General features: G+C 31.7%; 1 protein-coding gene and 1 pseudogene across 1 annotated transcript; both read left to right on the forward strand.

Annotated features, from left to right (window-relative positions):
* Positions 1-15,031, forward strand: part of LOC134273065 (uncharacterized) — a 34,491-nt pseudogene that overhangs the window by 6,951 nt on the left and 12,509 nt on the right.
* On the forward strand, positions 11,102-11,961 carry LOC134273055 (uncharacterized). The gene is made up of 2 exons (XM_062755223.1): positions 11,102-11,276; positions 11,654-11,961. Exons 1-2 carry the CDS (start codon positions 11,174-11,176, stop codon positions 11,959-11,961), a joined length of 411 nt encoding a protein of 136 aa, XP_062611207.1. The 5' UTR covers positions 11,102-11,173.

The raw sequence follows: 15,031 nt of genomic DNA on the forward strand, positions 1-15,031 counted from the left end.
TTTATTTAAAGCAAAAATATATCCAGATATCAGGACTCCGCTCTTGTCTTTACATTTGAAACGATGTGTCATTTAATACTTTTTAATACATAAAACTTGTTGCTCATTATTGTCAAATAAATGGATTTTATACTTTTAATTCACGTGCACTGACGAACACATCTTTATAAACGAGGGGGGGGGGGGGGGGGTAAATTAAATTACTGGTACAGTCTTTCATTTTTTGTTGTAACTTTTAATCTAATGTTAGTTTGAGCAAATGCTTAATTTTCTATTCTTTTTTAATTCCTTTGTTAAATGTCTGAGCAGATACACCCCTTACAAATGTATTGGAATCTTCTTTCCACCTTTTAACTGTGATCAAGGTCATCTACACCAGCGATCACGGGCTTCGAGTGCATGACAACTGAAAACCTGTTTTGCTATATGTACATGTTGTGTTCACGGCTTAATGACACCTGAAAATTACGACTGGATTTTATTATTATTTTTTTCATAAAATGGTTATATAAATATTTAATGGGTACAACTTATAAATCTGCGGATTTCATCTTTTATTTGTAAATCCGAATTTCTAGCCGTAAACAGTAAAATAAACAGAACTGATTTGGTAGTCTTTTCATAAATATCATGTAAGAAAAGCTAAGGAGTAAATCATGAATAATGTATATTTAATAAATTGTATTTTATTTTAAAACAGTCATTCATGATATCGGCATTTCGATTTTAAACAGTTGGAAAAATAAATAAATAAATTCGAACTGACAAATATTTATCAATTAATTGCAACTATCAGAGTATTAAATATTTCTAAAGGTTTATCATACAAGTGTACTGAAATTTAATTTAAACAGCTGCTTAATGTGGCTTTGTGAAAGATTTACATTTAATTAATGATAAAACGGTAATAATGCCCGAGATATTCCGAGTAGAAAAATCCAAACCGAGGCCAAAACGTGCGAGAATCGTGCACAAAGCGTGTGAGAAACGTGTACAAAGCGTTTCGTGCAGCCTTTCGTGTAAACCGTGCAGCCTTTCTTGCAAAGCGTTTCGTGTGAACCGTGCAGCGTTTCGTGCAAACCGTGTAGCGTTCGTGTACCGTTCGTGCAGCGAGCGTGTGGGGTAGTAGCACGACTCAGGGTCTGTATTTGGGTTCCATGTTCTTTTTCCACTCCTAAGCTTTTAAAGTCAAAAAATCATAGAATTTACATGAAAAAAATCAACAATCATAGCAAAAAAAGTCCTGCTGTTTTGACACAGTCTTATTCTATCTTTTATATGTTATTCATGGATAAATATAATTGTACTTATTTATTTTGACTTTGTCACATTTAGAAAATAGTAATAATAATAATTGTGTTTGTTCAGATAAAAAAAAAATATTGTGTACTTTTATTATGACGATTATATGCTCTAGAGTATCGAATAAGACAGCATCAACATTTCTGATTGACAAGAACCTGAAGCAAAAATTAATCTTATACTGTGGAATCATAGATTTTGCGTTGGTCTCATTTTCTCTGTCTCAGATGTTTTTAGAAACTCACAAAATTTTGTCTACTATGAAATTTATTTTGTTTTTTATTTACAGATATTACTTCTCAACTATTCATTGAATCAATATATGTCAGGAAATTATTTTATGAAATGTCTCGTGAAATTGAAGTGCTTTGAAAAGTAAATGCATAATCTTTTTTACGATGCAAAAAATGTAAACCCGTTATTTTCAGTTTTAGAATGCCTGCCCCCAAGAGATCTGAAAGGCTGGGAATATCATGGTAAAATCAACGAAAGCAAAAGTGGTCCTTGCAAGAACTGGAGAGATACAGAATTCAGTTATCTTACAGAACACCAAAATTTTTGCAGGAAAATTAGAACGTTTGTTTCTTCGGTTTCATGCGTTAATGAAAAAGACGATTTGGTTGACTGTCTCGTTCCAAATTGTGGTAAGAAAATTCATTTTTTTATCGAAAATAAAAGCTGTTGGAATATTTATGATTTTGAAACTCGGTTATGTAACATCTGGAGATAATAAACAGTTTTCATGATCAAAAGTCCACAAAATGGGAGCAGAGCAAACACGGATTTCCAAAAGATGGGATCAGAACTGGATGAGTGAGAATCTTCTGTCGACGGGTCGTACACTCCGTGTGCTCCTTGCCATGATCGGGAAATAATGGAAAATCCATCGTCCATTCTATGTATAAACATTTATGAAAACTGTCAGTCATCACCTGATTGAATGACAAATTGTATTTGCAAGGTCATTGCATCGACCATAGAACCTACAAAATGATGACTTTAAACGAGACTTCTTAAGGTCTTGTATCATCAACCTGTTTGTTCATACTTTACCATGTTTTAGAAATTGTTCATACATAGAGCATGCTCTTGTGTATCGAATCATCTGAAAAACATATAATAAACTGCATAATCATAGACTCTGTATGCAGGGAAAGAAGATATTTTGCTGATAGGTAAGGGAATAAACGATAAAAAAGTTTAAAGTCATCATGTTTTTCACACGGCTTGGTTGTTAGACTAAACATTGATGTCCCTTAAAGTAAAATATCCAAACATGAAACAGAAATGTCAGACACAGTACTCACGTGGATATAAATGTACATGTATTGTATCGACGTAGAAATGGAAATTATCATTTTAATCAACAATTCGTCGTCGATATATCTAAATGTGGAGTTGAAGGCAAAAGCAAGTACTTTTAGTAACAATTAAAAAGTGTTCTACATATACAACTTTGTTAATTACTCTACAAGCTTTATTTTTTCCAACAATAATGCTTTCAACAAAAATGATGTTGATTATAGAATATGACGTTATCATTATTCACAGCAAACATTGAAATTAGCAGCAATGAAGTAATCTTCGGAGACACAGTGATATTGGTTACAAATGTCACATGGCATCCGTCTTTCAACGTGACAGGATTTCAGTGGAGTAAAAACGGACAGGCGCTTGACAACAGCAGCAGGAAGTATGAAATAGGGAATCTACCACTTCCTTCACTAATTATTTATAATGCCACGTTTGAGGACGATGCATCGTATAGAATAGAGGTGTACATTACACATTATGGGTTCGAGGATACAGCCCATAAAACCTACAACCTAATAATTTCTGGACGTATGTATTTTTTTCTCCTTCAAATTGGATTAAGAAGGTACATGTAACTGATCAAAAGATTCAAGTAAATGATCTCTAGAATTTATATAATATTCAAAACAAAAAAAATTAGAAAAGCATATTGAAAAAATCAAGAAAATTTGGCAATTTCTTTTTAACCTTTCTTTTCCCTTTTGAAGAAAACCTAATCTTCAATATTTGATGTGTATTTTCTTTATAAATTATGGGTAAAAGAACATTATTTGTCAATATTTTTTTATATAAATTATCTTTATTTAATAAATTAGTTTAGGATTACCAAACGAATTCAACTCCGTGTTTTTATTTTATTTTATTATTATTTGTTTCATTCATATAATCCCGCTCAGGACAATTTTTTTACAACTTGTAATTTTTGAAATTCTTACAAATTTTTATGGCAGGTTTATTCACCATGTAACTTTCAGATATAAATGTTAACACTGCAAGATATAAGAGCCTGAAAATAATTTATATAGTAAATACCTGAACATTATTATGTTTCAGTTCATGATGAACAGAGTAGTACAGATCGCCATTTATGTGAAAATAGTTAATTTTGCGGAATCAAAAAGTAATTGACTGACGCTTAGCCAGAAATACCAGAAAGTAAAACGGAAATGCAGAAAATTTTTTAAGTACACAAATTCAAAATAAAACCGACGAAAAATGTGATTGATTGACTGTATATTGTTTAATGTTCCTCTCGAGAATTTTTCCATCATATATATGGAGTTGCAAATTTTGTCCAATGCTCGGCACTCGGGGCCATTGAGCAGGGAGGGATCTTTTTCGTGCCAGCAACTACTGCGACACAGGACCTCGGCTTATACGGTCTTATCCGAAGGACCGATGTCCTCGTTCCACAGTGGGATTCGACGAAAAATATGAAGATAACACACATTGATCGATCTTTTTTTATGCTATTTTTCTTTTGTCATATTCTAATCTTTGATTTCAGACATTCCAGTGACAACATTGAAGATAAGACATACAGGACACCTGCTTGGTGAATCTCTCTTAATCGGTTGTGAATTGCTGGAACCCCCTGCTCCAAATATATTGTATTACAGATTGGAGAGGAAAAGAGAGAGTGACTTGTCACCAGAGATACTTAAGGAGATGTCTTCAAATGAAACATTTGATAACACATCAGTATTTGTGGCACAGTTCTTTACTCAAAACGTCACCATTTTTGAATATTCTGAGTACCGATGTACTACAACAAACCTGATTTCTACAGAAATATCGTCTCACTATTTGACTATCAAATCAGGTTTGATTGAAATTCATTTCAACAGAAATTTCCAACAACTGTGTAAAAAAGCTTAGTTTTTTTTTGGTCAATCTAGAAACGAGACAAGTTATAATTTGTAATTCAATAAGATGTTACAACTTACTACTTTTTATTGCTCTAACTACAAAACTGCTGATTTAATGATAAATATTTAAGCAGTCCCTCAAATTTCTAATTAATAAGAGAATATATCACTATGTTTTCTAGGTGAATCAAAACACCAACGTCATGTTTACATACCAAACCTGGATAAAGTGCTTTATAGAACAGCCAGTCCAGTAAAATCTCAGGTGTACGCAGAAATGGAATGTCAAAAACGAAACGGCACATTATACCAGATAACGTCACTGGAGCGTCAGATATACTTAGAAAAACTGTTCAGGGGTAGGTTTCTTGTTAATTATATGCTGATGTGCCCGTTCGGCAGGAGATGCTCACTCCCCCATGGCACATGACCCCACCTCTGATGTTTTGGAGGTCCGCGTTTGCCATGCTCCTATTTTGAATTGTGTAATGGAGTTTGATGTTGGATACTATTTGTGATCTCCATACCCCATATCATGCTAAACATTTCAAAGAAACACTGGTTTTATTTTTTATTTCAGTCTAACCTTAACTTTTTTTCCTTACGTAAATTTTTGGACGACGCTCTTTATTCGGAGCATTTTCCACTGCCCATCTGTGTCTTTGTAATCATTAACATTTTTTCTCTCACTTTTCGCAGAACAGCAGGGTAGAATTAATCAAACTTGCCACAGAGTATCATATAGTAAACGTGTTTTAAGACTAGGAGCCACATCCTCTTTCAAGAAGAGATCATTAAATTTATTTAAATATTATTTCAGTTTATAAAATATAAACATCTTCCACGGAAGACACTCCTCAATAAGGGAAAAAAAGAATTCCAAAGCACTTTTGGACAATTTGAAATCACAAGATTTTACCAAAATCAACAGCTGAAAAATTTATGACTTTTCAACTTTTTTACACAACATACACACGATAGATTAAAGTCTAGGCTTTTTTATATCATTCACAGCTGCTTTTTCAATGAAAATCGAATTCGTAAATTTACTTACCTGGTAATTAGTCATTTGCAAAATTATTTTGTTAAAATACATTCTGATTAGACACACAAGTACTCTGAAACTGACATCAAGGAGATGCTTGAGTTTCTGATTGACAGTATTCTATGTGGTTTCGGAAACCAGGTATTCCAACAATCTAATGGAATTCCCATGGGTACCAATGGCGCTCTGTTATAGCAGACCTATTATTATATTCATATACTGCAGAATTTGTGAAAAATCTTATGCGTGAAAAGAAGAAAACACTTGCTGTGACCTTCAAATCGACATTTGCTCAACATTTGTAGTTAATCGGCGACGTATTATCAATTAACAGTTTGATAATTTCCATTCCTACGTCGATACGATATGTCCTGGGATAAAGATACCACAGAGTCTGACACAACTGTTTCATACTTGGATATTTTACTTAAAAAAGACGTTAACCAAGCTCTGCGATAAACGTGATGAATTTCACTTTTCTTAAGCTAACTTCCCTGCATCAATATACCTTAATCGCCTGCATATAGAGAGTATATACAGTTGTATCTCAGTTGATTCGAAACGCAAGATTATGCTCTACGTACGAATAATTTCTTAAACGAGATAAATTATTGACAAGCAAGTTGATGAAACAAGAATATCAGCAGTCTCGTATAAAGTCAACATTTCATAAGTTCTATGGTCGATACGATGATCTTGTCAGCAAATACAATTTAACGCTGAGTCAAATGCTGACGAAAATTTTTCATACTTATTGTTATTCCATTATTTATACACTGAATTGACGACGCATTTCCCATTATTTCCCGATCCTGACAAGGAGCACACTGCGTGTGTGACCGGTCAGCAGGGGATGTTCACTCTTCCATGCCACCTGATCCCACCTCCGATGTTTTGGAGGTCCGTGTTTGCTCTGCTCCTTTTTTGTATTGTTTAGTGGACTTTGCTTTTGAATACTGTTCGTTATCTCCATTATCTTCTTGCATGAATGCTGACTTCTTGAATTTAAATAGAATATTTTTTTTTCTACAACTATTGACCCTTAGCGGTAGTTTTGGGACATACAAGTAGATTAAAATACATGTACCATTTACATTTATTTATTTATAAAAGAAGGTACTAACTTTTTCAGATGGCTCAGAAATTATAGCTACTGGGGAAAATGATAATGTCAAAATAGGCGTTTGATGATACACATTGGAATATAAAACGGGAAATTTCTCTCAAGGTTCATAAACCCTCAGCTAATTCAATTAAAATTTTTCTTTCACTTTTATGTTTTTCCAAAGAAAATGTATATGCTGAGTAAAAGACAAAAAATTATAATATGGATTGCGGGGCAAAATTTGACAAAAAAGACAATTCAACTTGATAAATTTATGTAGGAATAATAGACATTTGTGTTTTTATGAGTTATCTCTCTTATCATAATATCAATGTACCTTAATTGGAAGCGATCTCAAATAGAGAAAATTCAGATTTGCTAAAACCATTGCTAAGGTGAGTTATAGGCGTTTTAAGTAAGAAAAGAAACTCCTCGAAATTTCAAAGGGTGCTTCAATTCGATTGATAACATCAGTATGTATTAGATCACCTGTTGGTTTAACTCTTTGCAACTTACTGCGCTGTTATGCAACATGCGCTTAATATTCACGTGATAGAAATATGACTATGCCATTTCACCGCAAGCAATTTATAGCGTGCAAGTGGTACAAATTTTTCTTAAGTTTAGTGTAAATAATATTATGACAAAATATTTCAATAAGAAAATAACTTTTCTGATTTTATAAGATTTAAGCAAGTATGAAATAAAAGGAAACTGGCATTAAATTGAAGATTAAATGATTTTTTTAAGTGCGTGAAAATGCGTTTTTGGGGGGGGGGGGGGGGCGGTACATGCGTGATTTTTGCGTTAGAAATAGGAAATGGCATATGCATTAAAATGCATAAAAATTAAATGAATTTCCTAAGAAATTGTGAAATACTCATGTTTTATTCTTAAAGTCCTTATAATCATAGTACTCTCCATTTAAGACATTCAATTAAATTTAAATTTAAATTTGTTTATTTAACTAAAGAAAATGCTTTTCTTAAGATTTTTTTTTTATTATTTACTTAATATGTACATGCAGCCATTTTAATTATAATAATTATTTATCATATACTAGTAATTAATTTTGAAAATAAATGTTGCAGAACACTGGATCAAGACTTCGGGTAACATGTATGCTTTCATTTCTGGTAAACGCTCTGGTAATGAATGGAAAATAAACAATTCTGTTCCAAGTTTTACGTACTGGAATGTCTCCTTCCCCGACAATAACTTTGACCATAACTGCATCGCACAGTTTATGATCCCAAGTTACAGATGGATCAATGTACCATGTACAGACGAGTTACCGTATATTTGTGAGGTATAAGTTACGTTTCTTTATTGGTGTTTTGTAAATAAAATATAACCATTCTTTAACTGTGATTTTAGTTTCTTTGAACCAATAAAAAGCTTTACTTGCCTGTGTTGTACGAGGATGCATGTTACGTGGATTGTCCTAAACGTTCGTCAATAATGACGTTTTTGTTAAAATAAATGGTTCTATAAAATGTATTGTATATCAAAATGATTTGTATTAAAAGCCAATGAAAATGATTAAATTTTTATTTATAGAACTACTTTTTGTAAAAATCGTGATGTTTAGAGTTCGCAAACACTGCACACGGACCAATATGCCATAAACTCTGATAAAAATTGTTCGGATTAAAATGATTATTTTCTATATAAAATAAGTCAAACTTAATATAAATTATATGTAACACAAATAAAGAGGCGCAATTATCATGATCGTTTTCTGATATTTTAAGTATTGCGTACTGTATAGACAGTGAGAATAGTAAACAAAATCTCTAACAAATTTGTGTCAAAACAGAAAAATCGACGTCAGTTTTCCGAATGTGGCAGGGTCCAATAGAAATGTTATGATGTGATTAAAACGATGTACGAGACGCAATTTTTTTAACAGGTCAAGAGTATTGAAATTTATGTAGTTTATTGATTTGAGATTGATGCTGAACAACAATTTTTAGCGGTATATACGCTCGTAAATTTTTGTTCATTATTTTGACTTTTAAGAATTAATCAAATTATAATCTGTATTTAAGTGTTATTGCTAGCACTTCTGTTAAAATTCAAAAACCAATTGTTTGACGTTAATAATGAAATGAGCTTAACATCGATCTGATCTGGTCGTACTATGTAGGATCTTTAAACATCGCGATATTTTAAAAATTAAAAATTTAATCACTCTGACTTTGTTTTTTATAAGAAACACTTTCATCTACAATATAGTTATATATAACAATTTATTTTAACAAAAACGTCATTGTCCACGAATATTTTGGGACAACCTCGCATGTACATCATCAGAAGGAATTTTTTTTTCAAAAGTTTTAGTGACACTTGATATTTGTTTCTAAGCAAGATTTTTACCAAATCACGGTACTTCATCAAAGACTAGTCAAATTATATTAAAACTTTAATTTGAAAAATATATCACGGGCCTCAACTCTCAGAATAAAAAAAAAAAAAAAAAAAAAAAAAAAAAAAAAAAACCTCTCAGAATAAAATGTATATCTAAGCAAACTTCTCTTCCGATCTTTGTTGAAAACAATGTAACATTGTTCAAGATTTTTTTCAATGAACTAATCACTGATTTCTAAGAACCTCGAGCTCATGTATGAATTTTATTTATTAATTGTTTATTCAATAAATTTTGAAAATCTTCCCTAGTTGAAAAAAGGGCACAGTTAATACATAAATTCTTTTTAAATTTTTGAGTTTTCAGGAAAAAAATCAACGGAAGAGATAATTTCAAAAAGTAGGCATGAATGTGTTCATTGTATCTCTTATTTGATTTTAGCTTCCACCTTTCTGTGAAGAAGCACATCTGCCCAACGCCACAGTAGAGCCTGGTTCTACTTATATTTTCACCAGTCGTGATTACAACTGTATCGGGGGGAATAAAATGACCCCTCATCTAGAATGTCTTGAGCATCTTCAGTGGGAAGGAGGCTGCGAACGTAAGATTCTTTTGGCAAAAAACCGAGTCTGTCATTAATGATTTTAAACATTCTTATTAACAGCCAGATTTTTTAATTGAAGCTTTTTTTACGTCAGTATATATAGTTATTTTCTTAATGGTTATTTTTTATTTTTTGCGTCAAAGCATAAATTAGTAAAATATAACTGTACATATAAAAGTATACTTCTGGTTAATGTAACAGTATATGAATTATAAGAATTTTATTTATTCTCATTTTTTTCCTTGTCTTTCAGCCATTGTCTGTTCTATACCGGAAGGAGTTCATTCTCATGCACTGATAAACAAAACATATTATTTTAACGAAACCGCCGATTTCCAGTGTGATTATGGTTTCAAAGAGGACTCGGGGATGTCATCATTAATTTGTGGAGAAAATAATTCATGGAATAACGAACCACTCAAGTGTACAAGTACGTCAATTGTGACAACATTTCAGCGTACATATTTTCAGACGCTACTGTCTTATTTTCGAGAAAAATTATTTACGAATTTTATTCCATTCTTTTACTTGGACTTTTGCAGAAGATCTAAATAATATGCTAAATCAAGTAGTTTTTCAAAGCAATTTTCCAAATGGACAAAAAAATATAAAGTTTACGAAGTGGGCGTTAACCATAAAATATTTTAAAATAACATTCATGGTGAAATCACCGTAAATGATCATAGACTATAAGCTTATATGTTCATTGGAACTGAGGATTTTTGTTTTAATTTCTTTTTTCCATTATTATAAAATAATTAAATATTCGAATGATTCAGTGATACATTTCATTCAAATATTAAATAAAAATGCTTAATTTTGCTTGAGGTTTGTTTCAGTCTAATGTATCTTATTGTAGGGATAGTATGTGATGTTGTCAATGTCACCAATGCCAGAATAATAAACACGAATATTACGACAACCGCACTACCATTTGGAACAAGCATCGAATATGAATGCTTACCTGGATTCATTTTGTCATCTGGAGGATATAATAACACATGCTTACTTTCAGGAGCCTGGTCAAATCTACCTGGCTGTTCAGGTAAATATATTAAAAAAAATAATCTCACAGGATATTGTGAAACTAAATAGTACGCAGGCATCCGGTGCTGTACACAGTCAGAAGATATTTCCAAACTCTGTTATGTTTTATTGCATGTACAGTATTGTTCTGTCATTTTCATGATCTTATCTGGATTGATAATCCTCTGAAGAGCCTCATCTTTTCAAAAAAATTTATCAAAAGTGAAGATCATTAAAGGAACGTTTTAAAGAAGAACCTTATAACTAATTCATTGGAAAAGATAAGCACATGGAGCTGCAAAATATAAAAAAAATATATTTACTTATTTTGTTTACTTCTCATACATGTACAAAACAATATCTTTGCATATATTAATGTATCCAAATTCCAATAATTCACAGGAACCTACTGTACTTGTCAACATAATAATAAAATCTTATAACACCAAAAAACTTTTTAGCACCAGCCTGTCCGAAGGAGTCTATAAATAGCAGTATTTACGTCATCAATCACCTAGACGGTTATAACATCTCAGACAATATGTCCCTGTCCTGTAACACGGGGTACCGGCACGGAGGGGGTGACCTCAACAGGACCTGTCAGGGTAGCGGGGTCTGGAGCGCTCCCCTACCACAGTGTAACAGTAAGTCAAAGATGAGAAGATATTCTTCAAAGAACTTAATAAAGATATTTACATATAAAACAATTTTACACGAGTAACGAATAATAAGCATTTATTATTTTAAGCTGTTGATATTATTATTATTTTTCAATGTTTATTTTTCAGAAAATTCAAATATCTTTCGAATGAATAATTCAGAGGTCTGCTTAAGCTGGATAAAAAAATGAGACATGAAAATGAATTTTTTTTCTTTCTACTAAAATATTAAGCTAGATGTGTTCAAAATTGTAAGAAAAAATGTATGAATTGGTGAAAATAAAAAAAAAAATCACTATGAGTGCTAGAAAAAATTAAAAGAAATATTAAGTTTATAATACATGTCTGCACGTATTTTGTAGGATGCACGTGCCCGTGTGATCGGGTTCATCCAGTCCAGAACCTGACGGCAGAGGAACTCAACAACAAAATAGAAGAATTGAAAAAAGAACTAGTGGTCAACACTCGGACTCTGTCAAGTTTTATAAGGAAACGAACGAGTGCGTCTGACGAGCGTCCGTCAGCCACAGGAGTGGGGGTTATTTTAGGGGTCGGGATATTAACTTTTCTGTGTGCGATCATTTTTATTCCAGATATCCCAAAACTAAAACACGATCTCAGAAATAATGCTGTAATACAATATTTAAATGGAAGATTTTTTTCTCGGTAATATTATGAAATGATTGATTATTATTTTTTTTACGCCGAGTCGGCAATATTTCAGCCATATTTCGGCGGAATATTATGAAATATAATTGTTTTTATCTTTGAAAAAGCTGTATCTGTGATACTTTAAAATTCAAAGAAACTCTCTCTAGATAGGTATTGAAAGTGCCTAAATCTAGCAATAGATATTTCCCATTTTGTAGCATTATTGGATTGGTGGGGGCTTTATAAAATGAATAATATGAAGTAAAGTAAAAGGAAACTTCAAATATTTAATTTTTTCAAGAACGCGTTTCCTACCCAAAAATGATCAGGATAAAAAGTTAACATTGTTGAAAAATAAAAGAAAATAATTATTTAGACATTAAATATGACAGTCAACGGTACATAACTCTTGCTTTATTTAGGCTAATAGAAAACTACTGTTACATGCACATGTATATATTTTTGGAAGAATTTTTTTTGCTGTGGTGTGTTTTTTGCCATTTTACGTCGTATTTGAGGAGGTTTACTCAATATCACTATAATGTTACAAAGAGTGTTTTGTAAGAATGCTGTGTGTGTTGATATATTTATATGCTTATGTATTACTCTCTATATAGTGTTTTACAAATTACAGTTCAATGTTTATATAATATTTCATTTCCATCATGAAATGTTGTTGTTATTAGAAATAAATACGGATATATTTTATTGAAGAAAAATTTTTCAAATAAATTTTAAAGAAAATAATGTATAGATTTTATGCTTAAGACTATTCTTTGGTGATGAAAATAAAACAAAGTGATAATTGATAAACATACGGTCTAAACAATGGGTAAGTCATACAGAAGAGTATTAAGTGAAGGACAAATGCCATATATCTACCTTGTACTAGAAATGCTTTATTTTGCCAAACTATTCCACATAAAGGTTATGAAATACCTAGAACCCGAATATTGTTAATACATGTAGTTATGTAAACGTACAAAATAATTGAGAGGACGTTTTAAGTTTTACAAACTTGTGTCCAATCCTTTTGTTTTACCATTTAAACAATACAATATTTCAGATCAACAAACTTGTATGTATTCTTAAGCTTAAGTTTTAAAAAGTTTTTGTAATCTTCAAATATATGCTCCATATCCTAGCTTTCTATTATTGGAGGCAATGAATTTCAAATTTTTACATCAAATAGTGCAAACAATGACTGCTGGTGTCAAAACGTATCAATCCGTTTGATGTTAGATTTGAATATAAGTATGAATAATATTTCAAAAGTAATAAATAAGAAGTAACTTATTTGTGACATTTTTACTCTCAAATTTAAATCAGGTGGAACTACAATACATCTAAAAGATAAAAGTCTATCTTAAATATACTTAAAATGATTGCATGTAAAACTTTCGACTTTAAGGCATTCATGTACGAGCGTGACTTCTGTGAACCTTTTATCTAAAGTCTGTGTCCATGGTTTGAATTTTTTTTCTGAATTTTATTACATTTGTCAGTTTCTGGTATGTTAAGCAATTTTTAACCGGGTATAGGTGAGTACGTACGACTCTTGAGCTTACTTTCTCTGTGATAAAGTAAACTTGTTTAATACCATTCGATAAAAGAAGTGAGAATTGCATTCTGCACTTAACTCCTTAATTTATCTGCAAGACATATGCAGGAAACATTTTACACTCTTTGACATTTTATCTATAGGAAATAAGTGCAAAACTAGACTCTATGACATTTGATTATCTTTAAGGAAATACGAACAAAACTAAACTCCTTAACGCCTGCTCTTATCTTCAAGGAAATAAGTACAAAATTATTTATACAGCGACGTCTATGTCTCAATGTTCCTAATCCAAAACTGCATTGTGCAAGGGCGCCAATAAAATATTTCCATAATGATTGAACAGTTTATGCTTGGGATATCTTATTTGACACAACTACATATTATGGTTGATTCCGTTCCCGTACTAATTACAAAGGACATTTCAACGCCCAATTCCTTTACTCCATATCCTGGAGGCACGTATCCTACGTATCCTCCGTTTCCGTATCCTACGGTCGACCATTGTATGTATAAAGACAAGAGATACCCTCTTGGGAGTTATATATATTTTCGTTGTGGATCTTGTTTATGTGCTCCCAGCGGAATCGATAGCTGTGTTTTTTATGATTGCGCATATCCATGGTGTCATGACTTCTATTATGAAGATCCACTGCTTAGTTGCTGTCCAACATGTCCTTATGGTTTGTAATTAGATTTTTTAAGCCAAGAAGGAATTAATATTTTGACTTTATAGCATCTCAATACATATTAATTTTTACTTAATTTGAAATATATATGCAAATAGATCTGCAGACTTTCTAAGCTCACGTGGTTTCTTTTTGCACAAATTAAGGTTACATTATTTTTGTAATAAAACTGAATGTTATCGAAGTTCAGTATGAGACATAACCCTAAAGCAAAGAACTGCTTGAAAAAAGATCGCATATAAAGACGGCTGCATTTGATGAGAAACCACCTAATGTCAAAATCTATCAGCCGAGAGTATAACTTATCAAATCCTGCAATATACATGTATCATGTGTGGATTATGTTTTAAATTCGAGAAATAAATTTAAATTATCTTAGAAATCACTTTTAAAATACTTTGTGATCCCTTGAAACACAATTGTCATTATAACATTAATATTGTAACGTTGATTTGTGTGAAAAATGTGTGTTTAAAAAGTGCAGGAAATTGATATTTTAAAGGTTTTCTTTAAATCTTGCCCAGAAGATGTTACAGGCACTTTCACACATACATACGCAAAGAAGCGATACTTTATCCTTTTGTAAGAAGTAATGCAAGAGAATAATGAAAAAGCACAAAACATTTTTTTTTCTTTAAAAATAATTTCTACCGAAAGTGTTTATTCCATTGATCAGATGAACTTCTTGTCAGAAATGCCTAAAAGGCTGATGGATACTACGCTACAAGAAAGACCAAAAATTGTAAATTCTTTTGATTCTCTCCTTGAGTGTTCAATGAAACAATTTCATTTTGAATAGATCTAGAGAATAAAGAGGACAAATAGGGTATGCAAAGACA

The sequence above is a fragment of the Saccostrea cucullata genome, unplaced genomic scaffold, assembly GCF_032062105.1.
Source record: "Saccostrea cucullata isolate Sc308-1 unplaced genomic scaffold, CSIRO_AGI_Scuc_v1 ctg3532, whole genome shotgun sequence".
Lineage (NCBI taxonomy): Eukaryota > Metazoa > Mollusca > Bivalvia > Ostreida > Ostreidae > Saccostrea > Saccostrea cuccullata.

Coding starts and splice junctions, on each gene's coding strand:
- LOC134273055 (XM_062755223.1), top strand. CDS start 11,174: ATGTCCCTGTCCTGTAACACGGGGTACCGGCACGGAGGGGGTGACCTC. Junction 11,277..11,653: donor TCCCCTACCACAGTGTAACA/GTAAGTCAAAGA, acceptor CGTATTTTGTAG/GATGCACGTGCCCGTGTGAT.